The sequence below is a fragment of the Mangifera indica genome, chromosome 10 (genome assembly GCF_011075055.1).
Source record: "Mangifera indica cultivar Alphonso chromosome 10, CATAS_Mindica_2.1, whole genome shotgun sequence".
Classification (NCBI taxonomy): domain Eukaryota; kingdom Viridiplantae; phylum Streptophyta; class Magnoliopsida; order Sapindales; family Anacardiaceae; genus Mangifera; species Mangifera indica.
The window spans coordinates 1,650,900-1,665,250 of record NC_058146.1 but is presented as its reverse complement, the minus strand read 5'-3'; the positions used below and the strand labels follow the sequence as shown (position 1 = coordinate 1,665,250).

General features: G+C 33.3%; 1 protein-coding gene across 2 annotated transcripts; it reads left to right on the top strand.

The window, feature by feature from the left end:
• The first annotated feature begins 8,281 nt into the window (after positions 1 to 8,281).
• On the top strand, positions 8,282 to 14,161 carry LOC123226926 (probable receptor-like protein kinase At1g49730). Of its 2 annotated transcripts, XM_044651500.1 has the most exons (9): positions 8,283 to 8,505; positions 10,396 to 10,947; positions 11,390 to 11,686; positions 11,801 to 12,062; positions 12,147 to 12,199; positions 12,607 to 12,674; positions 12,843 to 12,932; positions 13,162 to 13,246; positions 13,336 to 14,161. In XM_044651500.1, exons 1-9 carry the CDS (start codon positions 8,427 to 8,429, stop codon positions 13,878 to 13,880), a joined length of 2,031 nt encoding a protein of 676 aa, XP_044507435.1. In that variant the 5' UTR covers positions 8,283 to 8,426; the 3' UTR covers positions 13,881 to 14,161. The 2 variants fall into 2 exon arrangements, with proteins under 2 accessions (XP_044507436.1, XP_044507435.1); XM_044651501.1 differs by lacking the exon at positions 12,843 to 12,932 and having other exon boundaries at positions 8,282 to 8,505.
• The last annotated feature ends 190 nt before the right edge of the window (positions 14,162 to 14,351 follow it).

Here is a 14,351-nt window from a genome sequence, read left to right as displayed (position 1 = left end):
ACATGCAACTTCTGTTATTGTAATATCTTAATTTTTAAAATCCTCATCTAATATAATTTTATTTATCTTTTTTTTTTAAACAAACACGTACATCGTCTAGTCGATACAAAGTAGTCAAATGGTGCACAAATCTATACAATATCTTTTGATCATTTCGATGATTTTCACATTAATAAACCATCGAAGAGAAAGGTGGTGAAAAGATTGACTAACGACTTTCTTAGAGTGATAATTGAAAAGTGGTTATTAAAAAAAATTAAACACTATGAGAGAAAAATGTAATTTTTTGAATATTATAGAAGAAAAATTATTAGATTTTTAAACTTATGAAAGAAATATGATAATTTTTTAATTTTTTTAATATTTATAGTTAAATACAAATTTTATTTTTAAATTTAATAATAAATTTTAACAATTTAATGAGAATTTAAATTTTAAAAAATTAATTGATGATAATTTATCGGTTTAAAACCTGGGTGGGAAATAATCCTTTGACCGAATTTTTTTATATTGGGTAGGGCTCGGACACCTTTTGCATAAATTTGGCCAATCAATCTTATCTTCTAGGTCTCAAAATTCTCAAAAACTGTGGATTCCCACCCAAGAAGAAAGCCTTCCCGGGTCAGGATTTTCTTGTCATTTCGGTAAAAATAGTGATCCTACAATATAATATTCCAACAATTAAGGATGCCCATAAGTTAAATAAATATTTTAACTCTTGGATTATTGTTCTAATTTTTTGAAGAACATTAAAATAACATATAAGCTGATAGGCAATAGAAAGAATCAGAATGGTTGCCTGTTTTTTCGTCTGTGTTTGTTTTATATTCCTCACTAGATTTATCTTATAGTGTTGTCACCGTCATGCAATCAAGTGGACGGTAACGTATGATATGAATAATCTTTTATTTTTATCAAACTTTATAATATAATTAATTAATTGTCACGTTTAGAATCCAAATCAAAGAATTTCATAATTCTACTTTTTTTAGTTTCAACGCCTTAACTATTTAATTCCATAATGCCTGCCAATACTCAAGCGTGTACGTTTTCTTCCACCTCCTTTTCAACTTTAGAATCCGGAATTACGCATAATTTTGAGCACCCTCATTATTTTTACTTTTAATAAAATTATATATATTTATTCTAAAGATATATATATTTATATATATTATTATATAATTAAATATTTTAAATTAAAAATAAAATAATATTCAATTATATGATGATACATATATATATATAAAAAATAAAATTACATATTTTAATTTTAATTATTCATTTTAATAACCAAATGATTGGATGATATCTAATAAAATGGTCAAACTTTAATATACATAACATTATTTTTTCATATATGACAAATTATGAAAAAAAAAAAATCTTATATTTATTAAACAATATAATTTATTTAGAAAAAGCTTATGTATATTATATTGTAATTCAAGCAATAAATAAAATTATAATTTATGTATTTAAAAGGGGTATGCATAATCTTATTCTTTCTCTTAAAGATATACAATTTTACTAATATATATATATATATATATATATATATATGGAATGGCCAAATGACTATTTTTCATCTAGGGTGTGACGAGTTGATAAATTTTTACTTTTTAAATTTAAAATAATCAAATTTTTACTTGTTATTTATGCCCATTATTGAATTTTGTTTTATTTTCTTAGAAATGATTGTTTGCATTTTTATTGAAATTATGAAACTGTTATTAATATAATATTGAATTATTAGATATCTTTATCAATTTATAAATTTATCACTTAGATTTTTTAAAATATTAAAATTCTAATTAATTTTAAAATATTATATTTTATTAAGTTATTTGGAGGTATAGTTATTATTTTTAAAACTATTGAAATATATATTAAAATTTAAATATTTTAAAAAAGATTTAAAAATTTTCAAATGTCTAAAAACACTTGAAAAATTTTATTAATACTTTTAATAATTTAAAAAAAATACAGTTCACTCCCCACCACAGAAATTTTTTCGGAAAAATAGAAATAAAATATAAAATTTATGTAAAATGGTATTCTTTCTTTTTTACTTAACAAAATTTATTAATAAAAATAAATAATGGGTGAAAACATAACTTTTTAAAATTTAAAGTTTTTGAGGATTTGTATTTTAAGGAAACCTTGGGTGGGAAATTGTATTTTGGCCTTTAAATAAATATGCCTTCCAGGAGGACAAAAAGTCTAAGATATGATCTTTGAAAAGTAGATCAATAATCAAATAATTGAATCAACTTTACACGTGTCGAGGGACTAGTGTGACTGATGTGATGTGTGATGGTGAAAGACATGCAAGATGTTAGCGTTTAAGAAAATCTGATATTCTGCTGGAGATGACGAGGATCATCATAATCGAAGCCAGTCAAAGATATTCATGATGGATGATGGGCATGGCATATAAATTATGGAGAAGAAAATAAAGCTTCAAAAAATGGCGACCGGTCAAAGAAGTAACGAAGAAAGTCAATAAGAGCGGGCTAAGAGAGCATTTGCCTTTAATCATGGACCAAAACCTACCTGCCGTGAATTGGAGCAAATTTGTATTGTTATAATAAGCAGTAAGTTAGAAAAGGGAGTGGAACAGCCTTGCCCAAATCTGGGCAAAACACGATGTTGAGTTTATATATATGAATTTCTCATTGTTTGAGATGATAATTTAAAATACGTTTTAAACTGTAAAATTTAATAATAAAATTGATTTAAAATAAATAATATTTTAATTCTGAATCAAATTATTTTGATAGAGATACTGTAAATAGTATAAAAACTATTACGAGTGAGTACAAAATTTTACCCGTGAGTAAATTTCACGACAAAGTATAAAAAAAACGTTAAATTTATATATATATATCTCTTATAGAGGGTAAAGGGGTGAATATAACATCTCTTAACAAATCTTATATCGATAAAATATAAGTTTTGTACGTCAATTGATCATAAAACATAATATATGTTCAAAATAAAAAATATTTTGATAAACTATTTGAACCAAGATATTACAGCTCCTAGAATTGCTAAAAATAAGTATTTTTGAAGGTTTTTTTAATGTAAACTGATATGTTTTGGATTATAAAGTATAATATGTGCATAAAGTTAATAATATTTTGACGACCTATTTGGACCAGGATAGTAAAGGGCTTAGAATTGCTAAAAATAAACAGATTTTAAGGTTTCTTGTGGGCTGCACAAACCGACTGACTGCTTAATGCAATGTTTGTTCAAAGACAAGTGCCGTTGATTCATGCGCAAGTACCTCCATCTCTGCACAGAATCTGACATCGAAGCTCATTTTTTTGCTGGATCTTCCTTTATCTTTATGATGAAGCTTTAAAAGGCTTGCATAGGAAATATTACTGTGACATTTCCCACTCAGATATTACTGTAACAAACCCTTATGGAGTGACCATGCTAACAATTAAAAGTTTTTTATGGTTTGTGGGTTATTGTGGCTATTCTTTGTATTCATTCTCTTCCTCTCAATGTAAAAGTTGAATATGTCACGATGATTAGGAATTCCAACTAGCATGCTTGTACAGATAATACCACTTGAAGCCTTGAATTTCTTTTTTTATTGTGGCGAAGTGAGTGGGGGCAGCACGCAGCCGCCATACACCACTGAAACTTGATCTGCGTATCTAGTTGTTTAGAAAACAAAAGCAACAAAAATGCCAGTCTGGAGCTGCAGTTCTCAAGAAACAATGTTTTAGAGGTCCTGGAAAATGGAGAATAATTTTCAAAATTGTCAAGAACAATGTAGCCTGAGATCATTTTTTCTAAAGGAAATAAGATTCCCTTGTGCGAAATAACAAGTAGAAATTGGATAATTGAGTTCAGTTATGGGGAAAGTATCAGAAGAATGGAAAATGACATCAACTATGTGAACTAATTTTAATGGAAGGCTCACCTTATTGATTCTCTGGCAAGAATAAAGGTCACTGTCAGAAAGTTTATGCTTGGCATTTTTCCTTTGGACGTTTTATTATTCATCAGAAAGAAGAAGACTTGTATTATATTTAAGCATGCAGGCAATACTTACTACCATTTAGCTAAATGAAGAATCCATGTAATTGTATAGGACTTTACAGGTGGTGTTGTTTCCATCTATATTACCAATAATCTTCCCCTCAAACATTGGGTCATCTATCCAACACTTCTTACAAACAAACTCTACGAGCTCTTTTTCGATTAGGCCAACCAAAAGGTCAAGAATTGTTAGACAGAACGTCCCCCTCATCTTGGTCTTTAAGAATAATAGATTTTTATAGGTTGGAGTTTCAAATGGACTGAAATCTCTCTATGGACTTGGAGTGAAATTGTTTAAACCTTAGACTCTAATACTATTTGTAGTTCTCCATAAGAGCCTTTGAGTGTCTCTCACCCCAAAAACATGCTTAGATGTGAGGTTTGTGGCTGCATAATTGGAAGAATATTTATTTCAGCAGTATCTTGAATGCTAAAAAGAAAGATACCATTGATGATAGATATATTTTAATAATAATTATTACACTCCCATTGAAGCCATTAACAAACAAAGAAATTGACATGAAAATGTCCAGGATACTTCCATGACGAGTAAATAACTGGATCTACAGATGATTCTGGTCTTATCCATTTAATTACTGTAAGCAGATGAATAAACCAGATTAATAACTGTTACTTGAACATCCTTGCAATCAAGGACAAGATTGAAGTAGTTTTTGCAAAACCTTGCAATTAGCAACATATATTCAACCACAAACAAGATGACCTGGGGCCTAATCTACAGCTTCTGGGGCTCTCCCACCGTCGTTTCTCTGAAATGTTCACATACAAATCAGTTATGCGTTAAGCCTGATTGGGCACCATTTTATTAGGCCATCAGGTTGGGAGCTTCATAACTTTGTGTGCATCATCCTTATCAATGGAGAAGAATTGTGCTTGCAAGCTTGAGTTATTGCTCCGCTGGTGTATCAGGAAAGTGATTCAGTAGGACTAATGGCCTCTCTGCAGTTTGGACATGAACCATCTTTCATCCCACCATCCCCACCTGCAATCAGTTAAATTGGAAATTTTTTATATAGATCCACATGAAGAATACCAGTAGGACTTACACTGGTTTTCCACCATGTATTTCCATTGCTGGGCAATCCCTTCTGAAGCCTTATTTATTGAATTTTGAAGTAAAAACCACTAAATTCTATTACTTCTGGATCATATCATCAATAGTTGGTTAATCTTTTTACATTTTCTAGGCATGAGAGATACTGGAACGCAGTATTTCCTCAGGCCAGCAGCATCAAATTGATGTAACATAGTCCTCGATGATAATAGTGACAATTTCTGTGGGGTTTGCTTTATGAAATGCTTGAACCTCTTTGATAACATTTACAGCTGGTTGCCGAAAAATAAGACTACAGGACAAGTATTTGTCCCAACTTCCAAAGTTCGAAAGAAACAATGAATGAATAGAAGTCACTTAAAGAACTCTTAGAGTTCAAATTCTAGACTGGAAAAATGTCTCAAAATGGTGGTAATTTAATTTCCAATAGTACTTGATTACTTGCCAATGTTGAAAAGTCATTAAAGGAACAGAGATTCATGCCAAATCAGTAGAGAAATTAACAATGGTTTATATCCATTCACAATTGCAAACCAATGAGAAGACATAAAAAACACCACAATTTCAGTAGCGATATGTTTTACAACATCCCCCCAAAAAACATACAAATCTTTTCATATGACTGAATTGGCAAGCAGAGAAGAAAAGAAACAAAACATACATTGAGTCGGCTGGTTATGGAGTCCTGTTGAATCGTGGGAGCAAGAATCACGGACCCAGTTGCAGACTTGATTTGTCCAAGTCTTGCAGAAGAATTGTTAGTGTCCAAGTATTGAAAGAGGTTCACCTTTTGGAAAAGTTGATGGAAATTGTAAAAATTGCTCTCAGCAACAACCAGCTAGAGTTTTATCCCATCATGCATCAACTGTTACTCCTCCTATTCATATGTCTTTATCATCAAGATTTTCTCTGCTCCAAATTATTTCAACTCCATTTTCTCTGTTGTCACCATCAAATAATGTCATTACTAAAAACACAGGGACCCGTTAAAGGAAGTTTCATTTTCTTCATAGAACTGAATTGGGTTAATGAAAAAATCACAACACGTTCCCCTATTGTTACACTAATGGACAAATGCATTCTCTTAAGTAGGGCAACTTCATGTACAATTCTAAAGATGCAATGTTGCTTTCACCACACAATTTTGTAGCCCTTCTCAATGTCATTTTGCTTCTCAGAAAAAGAAAAATTAAGTGAATATGTTGTCTGCCTGTCTTATTGTACTCCATGCCAAAGCACCCTTGAAGCACTGTCAACATCAATCCATTTACCAAAGAGCTCAGCCTTTCGAAGCATGCTCCTCGTTTCTTAAAGCCACGATTAATGTCAAATGAATCCTTGTCCACAGAAAGCTGACATAGACTCCACCTCTTTCAACAACTAAACCCAAAACATAAAAAGAACGGACCATTAGCATCAGGTTTGCCAGGGGAAAATATAGTATATTTTGACAAATTTTTGATGAAGTTTGTTTCAGTGAGTTGAATCATTAATTGACTACACTCTTATATTAGTAAAATTTCCCAGTTGATACACAAAGTTAGTGATTTTGAGAGTGTACCCATTCAATTCAAGGCACGTGAATAGGCAGCAGAGGGTACAGACTACAAGAGGTACCATGTCCATTCCTCTTCCTGCAAAATTTATGCTACTAATTTTCACTTCTTAGCCTCTGAGATTGCCCCTTCCATGGCTTCAGAAATGGGACCCGGTTGTGACTGCAACTAGGAAACTGGAATTTAATAAAATTAAGTTTAACAGTAATCACACTTATTACCCCAGCTTCGAATTTTTAATTAGATATTCAAATATACATCCAATTAATACATATTATTGATGTAATTTTACAGTTAAATAAATTTAATTCATGGCAATAAATTTTGAGGTTCTATTTCACTATTGTTTAAAAGGTCAGGACCAAAAAATTCATCTGAATATTTAAAATAAATATTAGTTAAAGCTTATAGTATGATATAAATTAATGAATATTTCAAAGTTTCAAATATCCAATGTGACATCATGAATCTCTTCCAAGTTCTATGCATGCTCCGGTGCAGGGCATGGCTTGTCACGGGCCAAGGACGCTAAAATACTTGCAGGCAAATACATAACAAATTCATTCAATAAATCAAACCGGACCAAAATTTTTACAAACCTCACACACTTCTCAATTTTCCCTTGGAACAAAATATATGATCAAGCACAAACTGCAACACAAAGCAAGAGGATCTACCGCGAAAGGCCAAAGGACTAGTTCCCACCCAAGTTTAGATGCTATCTCAAAATCATACCAATAAAGTTTGAAAAATCTAAAATCCCACCCATGAAGTAATTTCCGTTAAATTTTTTTTATTAAGAATAGAGATAAAATAATTATTTTACTAATAATATTAAAAAATTACAAAATTTATTAGATTTTCTCTCATAACTTTTAAAAACTAATAATTTCACTTTTACTTAAAGTTTTCTAACTTTGAAAAAACACATTTTTTTTCCAAATTTTTTCTTCACCTCTTCAACCATCATCTCTGGTGCCAACGACCTCTCCTCTCATTCCTAAATGATTGATTGGCCCACATAAATAAATTCAATAAGATTTAAAAGAGATTCCAAATCTGGGATGAAGAGATTTGGGTTTCAGACTCTTTGTGATATCTTTGTCGATGAAGAAATCTGAAACCCAAATCTCTTTGTCCTAGATTTGAAATTTTTTTATCGATGAAGAGATTTGGATTTTTTCATGTATAAAGAGGCTTCATCATCTTCCTTTCCAGATCATCAGAAAAAGTGGTTAGAGGGAAAGAAGAAAATTCTAAAGTTTTGGAAAAAAAATAATTTTTCAAAATTAAAACACTAAGAGGGAAGAAATATTAGTTTTTTAAATTTAAGATAAAAATGTAATAAATTTTATATTTTTTTAATATTATTAATGAATGAAGATTTTACCTCTATTTCTAACAAAAAATTTTAACTTTGGTTGGTCAATAGGCAAAACTTTAGATTTTTCAAACCTCTGGGTGTGCCTTAAAATCACCTAAACTTGGGTGGGAAATAGTGCTTCGGCCACCGCAAAATCCATAATGTGGACATGGGGCCTACATTTTTGTACCATCCTCAATGTCCCCTAAGTTGTTCACATTTACTACACTAACGCTAGTCTGATTCCCTCTCGCTTGCCTCCTCTACTACTGTGTGGTTCCCTGCTGTTCTAAAACTAAACACACTCCTGTTTTGTTCCTTCCCACACTTACCTCGAGTCCCCCTCTCTTTATTTTGTTCCTTCATCTTGACCATGGAGGTGCGGGAGCACTCCTTTTTGTTGATGGGTTTGCTTGTATTTCTTGGAATGCAGGTTCATTTGGCAATGGCAGGTTAGTTACTGTGATGGGAGTTTTGTTTTAATCTGGGTTCTTGCTCTTCCTGTCAAATGATAGTAGATGTTATAGTTTGCTATGTTTGTGTTTGTTTTTTGTTCTTTAATCTTGCTATAATCCTACTTGGGGTTGGTTTCTATGGGAAATTTGGGATTTTGGAGTTGGGTTTGGCTGATTCTTTGATGCTTTTGAGTCTTCTTTCTTTTGTTACTTTGGGTTGTTATGTTTTTCATTTTATTAGGCACTCAAAACGTGCATGGTTCTTTGGCTTCTGGGATTTTTATCGATATGCTAAGTTTTATGTGGTGTTTTTGATGAAAGTAATTATCATTTGGCTTAACGTGGTTTTTAATTTGAACTCTCTAGGGCGTCTGGTGGAATATTTCAATCTGTTTATGGATTTAATTTTAATAGGCTGTTCTTAAATTCGGTGTTAAGAATGCGGGTCAATGTAGTGACTTTGCGACTGGGACTGTGTGGTTTGCAAATTTTTTTTTTTCTTCTTCCCACTTCAATTAGTTGTCTTGCTGATTCCTCTTAACGTCTTGCTGTGGTCTATTTATAGCCAGCTCGATGATAGTTGTTTCTCCAAACCAGGTTATTATGTTGATGCTAAAGCACTTGTTAATATTATTTTACAATTGAGGATTTTAGCAACAACTTGATGGAAAAAATTTCAAATTTAGTATCCCCTTGAAGCTCTGGTTTGATTGCAACAGATTCCTTTGAAATTGAATATAGATCTTTCTAATAATTTGGTGCTAATTCTTATTTTAACATTGTATGACTAGTCATAAAAAGAGTTTGTTGAGGAGATACTTGTTAATGGTGGGGAGAAAGCTGTGGGCTAATTACCTGTTTCAAACAATATTGATGGGGCAAAGTACAGTGGCTTCAGACTTCTATCCATTATCAGATTTCATATTTTTAGGATAGTGGGCAAGGATCATAGCATGGCAACCTGCCTAGTGCAGTTAAAGAGAAGGTCTTTCCTTTGTTTATATATTTCCAGGTTAAGAGCCCAATTCAATTGTGTTTCATGAATAGCATCATCAAGGTTGCTAACATGGTTCAATTGGTGAAGTTGTCTGAGTGTTGACTGATATACAAAGAACTCTGGGGCTTTTTGAGGCACCTTTAATCATAATCTGGCAAAAACTCCTGAGAAAATTGAGAGACAAAAGACCATTTTATTTGGGTTTGTATGTGCAATTATCAATCGAGAAGAAATGTCTACTAGAATAAGTGCATCACCTTCTTATACACTGTCATTCTTTGTCCTTTGCTGCTATCACCTCTCTCCCATGCCTACAGTTTGTTTATTGGTTTCTTTTATTTTACTTTCTCTTGTTTCTTTACAGTGTGTATTTCTTTTCCTGTTGAACGTGCTCAAGAGTTCACCGAACCTTTACTAGCTTGATTGCCTCTTCTCTTTGTTATACTAAATGCTTTTCCCATATGCTTTTTCTCTATTGAATCAATATTATTTCCTCCTTTGTTTTTGAGCAAGAAAGAGACAGACATGGATGTGGTCTCAAATATTAATACCAGGTTTCAGATTGTGATCACAATAAGAAATGAATTGTGACATGGCTGTGGGTGTTGTGGCCAAGCAGTGAAGTGCGTCAGGTGTTACATCCTGGCCAAAACGTAGCACATGCTAGACACTTAAATATAACCAAACAAACATCATGATTTACTTTGTTACATAGTTTTGTCCTTTTCTTTTCCAGGACCTGTTTTGCAATCTTAGAGAAGTTAGGTTGAGTCTTTACAGTAACATTTATTATTGGAGTTTTCTTAGTTTGCTCAATGTTTCATGTAACAAGCTCAAAATTGTAAGAAAACCCATCTTATGATTGATTAATTCTCTTACAAATTCTGCAGAGTGCCCCTTAGATTTGAGTGGATCAAACTTCACTCTAGTAGGCTCTCTGTGCTCTAATAAAGATGACAGAGGAAAGTGTTGCCGCTATATCAATGCTTTCATTGCAGTCTCCATTGCTCGCTATGCAAATGCAACTGGCAACCTTGGGGTTACGTCAAATTTGTCTGGCATCTGCCTCCATTCCGTATCACAATCAATGGATTTGTATGGAGTTTCAAGAAATGCTACGGTTTTCTGTGGTTTTGGGACAAAAATTCCTGTCAATTATGACTGTAGGGGTCGAACAAATGTCACACAGATACTGCAGTCTCCAAAATTTATGGATGTCACAGAAAATTGCAAACTGCCTCTTTCAAAGGAAAGTGATTGTAGGAAATGTTTAAATGCTGCTATTGTATACCTCCATCATTTGGTAGGAGCAGAAGATAACATGACTTTGAGTACTTGCCGTGATGCAACTTTTGCTGCACTTGCAAGCCAACTTGACTATGGTTCAGCTGTTGACCTTGCAAGCTGCTTCTTTCAGGTTCAAGGGCTTAACATCCCCCCAGGTATGAAGATCTTTGGAAGAAAACCGGATTTCTATTATCTTATGACAGTTGATCTATGTATATATCAAAGTATGTTTTATCCCTTCTTTAATTTTTTTTCCTGGTCTAAGTGAATTCCTTATAGTTTGTATTTATAATTACTTTATATAGTGAGAAGCTTCCCTGTTTAAGACTAAAAAACGAATAAGATATATTTTTAGGTCTGGAAAATGGCAGTTTTCAATCATTTTGCTCTTATTATGTTCGTTTGCTTCTTATCTCAATGATATTATACCATAAACATTTGATGAAGTATATTTATTGTTGCTTCTTTTTCTCCATCCAAAATATGTTGTGCCTCACTTTGATGATGACATTTTATTTTTACATCATAAATGTGCTATTTGTGTATTCTTGTATTTAATCACTTGATGTTTAACTTTCTGGAAGATGATAATTTCAGAATCTTCTCCATCTTTGGTGGCCCCTGAGACTTCTCCAAGTCCCTTGGTAGCTGCTAGCCCAAGCCAACTCATGATAGGTGGAACTCAAAATGGACAAAATAGAACTCACCATTCCTATCACCTGACCTTAATTCCTGGCATTGGTATTGCAGTTACAGCAACTGCTTTTATGATGTTAATAGTCTTGGTAGTTCTTATTTGTAGGAAAAGCAGAGAGCTAGAGTATTCTGGGAATACGGATAAGCCCTCTATGAAATCTTTTCCTCCTCCCCAGTCTATACGAAAATTTCAGGAAGGTTTGATTCGATCCTTTCCCTGGTTATGGGCTTTCTTTAACTTTGCATTTACTAAACATTTCCTTTTTCTGGAACTTTTGGGGGATTGTTGGGCCGGTGGCTTTTAAAATGCAGGTTCTTCATCAATGTTACAAAAATTCGGCTACAAGGAGACAAAGAAGGCAACTGATAATTTTAGCACAGTAATTGGACAAGGGGGCTTCGGAACTGTCTACAAAGCTCAATTTAGTGATGGTTCAATTTTGGCAGTGAAGTGGATGAACAAAGTTTCAGAGCAAGGGGAGGATGAATTCTGCAGAGAGTTAGAGCTTCTTGCTAGATTGCATCATCGTCATCTGGTAGCTCTGAGAGGCTTTTGCATAAAAAAATGTGAGAGGTAATTGAATTATGTGTACATTGTGTGTTAATGTGATGACCTCGTACACCACCAAAATTCGATATTTTGGTTGTTGCATGGCAGGTTTCTCATGTATGAGTATATGGAAAATGGAAGCTTAAAGGATCATCTCCATTGTATGTGCTTCTCCATTCTTCAGTTAACTGCTTCTCCTCGGCATTTGAGATTAATTTCTATAATTTTAATCACAGAAGTGTTATTTTTCAAGTTTTAGATGCTGATGATGTTGAACTTTAGTATGAAATGTTATGGGGCCAAGCCAGCTTGTGCAATGTCATCCCTGTCATAGGCATATTGCCTAAAGCACATTGCGCTACTGGGCAGACCCAAAATTTCAAAGTGCAACTCAGGCTGGTAGATTACCCTTTTGTAATTGAGTAGTACCAAAAACAAAAACACAACATGGGGACAACAACTGGGCCCATCATGGTTGATTTAACATGCCAATTGAAGACAATGATCAAATAGACTTGTTCCTATGTTTCTCTGAAGATCTGAATGGATTTAGCATTATACTTTGCAGCACCAGGAAGGGCACCTCTGAGTTGGCGGACAAGAATCCAAATTGCCATTGACGTGGCTAATGCCCTGGTAATTTTGAATTTTGTTGAACTAATCTCATTATTGGGGCTGATTGGTTCAGCTTGAATGTTTTGAAGAATTATGCTCATTATCAGTGCTGATTAATTCAGTTTTGATGAAATTTCAACTTTATTCATACTATGGAATAATCTTTTCAATCCCTGTTCTCTTGTCTAGGAATACCTTCATTTTTATTGTGATCCACCTTTATGCCATAGAGATGTTAAGTCGAGCAACATTTTACTAGATGAGAATTTTGTTGCAAAGGTAGCATCCTTTCACCCTTGTAATTTGTGTTTAATACATTTTGGCCATGATTGCATGTTATGATTTTCAAGTTAGTTCGTTACTTTTGAGTACAGGAACTTAAACTCTTTTTAAACTAAATGTACATGACGAGGACGAAAATGTATTAAAGAAGTTGAAAGAATTCACCTCACTCCATGCATATATAGCATTCATAACATGCCTCAAGTTCTTGAAATAGTCCTTCCAGATTGCAGATTTTGGCCTTGTACATGCTTCAAAAGATGGTTCTGTTTGCTTTGAACCAGTAAATACTAATATTCGAGGAACTCCAGGTTAGGGAAAATTGTATTTGACTGCTTTAACATTTTCTGTTTCATTGTTTATTTTTGCCAAAATAATCTTAAATTGAAAGGTTTTACAGGTTATATGGATCCTGAATATGTGGTCACTCACGAGCTCACAGAGAAAAGTGATGTATACAGCTATGGTGTGCTACTGTTGGAGATTGTGACTGCAAGACGGGCAATACAGGACGGCAAGAATTTGGTTGAGTCAACCCAAATGTTGATGGCCTCAGAATCTAGATTATCCGAGTTAGTGGATCCCCGTATAAAGGACACCTTTGACATAGAACAGCTTCAGACGGTTGTGAAAATTGTGAGATGGTGCACTCAGAGAGAAGGGCAGGCCAGGCCTTCAATCAAACAGGTCCTTAGAATATTGTATGAGAGTTCAGACCCAATGCATAATGGCTTCATACAAGCTGTGGAAGATGAAGAATATGAAGAAACTGATGGTCGGCCAACAACAAGTAAAGGGAAAATGCACAGGAGTGACCCGATTTTTCATAGTGGGGATGGAAGATATCTTGCTTCTTCGTCAAGTACATCCAGGTCATATTGTAGTCGAAGCTTTTTACTTGAAACTGGCTCTCCTCAATCTCCTCCCAATTTGCTCTCTCTTTGAAGCTCACAAAAATTTCTCTTTTGGATGATATGAGCAGAAAGACTGTAGCCTAATGCTATGATGAGAAGCTATGGACTGTGCCGTTTATCATCTTTGTGAAGTAAAAGTTTTCCTATTACTTAAAACTATTCCAAGGTTGTTCCTGTGAAAAGGAAAAAGAAAACTTCTTGGAAATGTGAGGCATTGATATATATAGTTTTTCAGTTGTTTGATGATATGTACCCTGATACTGCAACTGATTGTAAGGATTTTGATTGAATGGTTTGTTTTGTTTCATACAAGCAATTTTTAAAGACTACATTTTTTCCTCGCGTTTTAATGATTTATTGTTGGTATGGAGAACTGGGGACAATCATCTTCATTTCATAGAACTTGCTTTGTTCTTTTTGTTTTCGTATATTACAAATGTAATCTCTTATGTGATTTTCCCGCTGAAGCTTGACAGCAGCATCAGCCAAACGGCTAAACCTT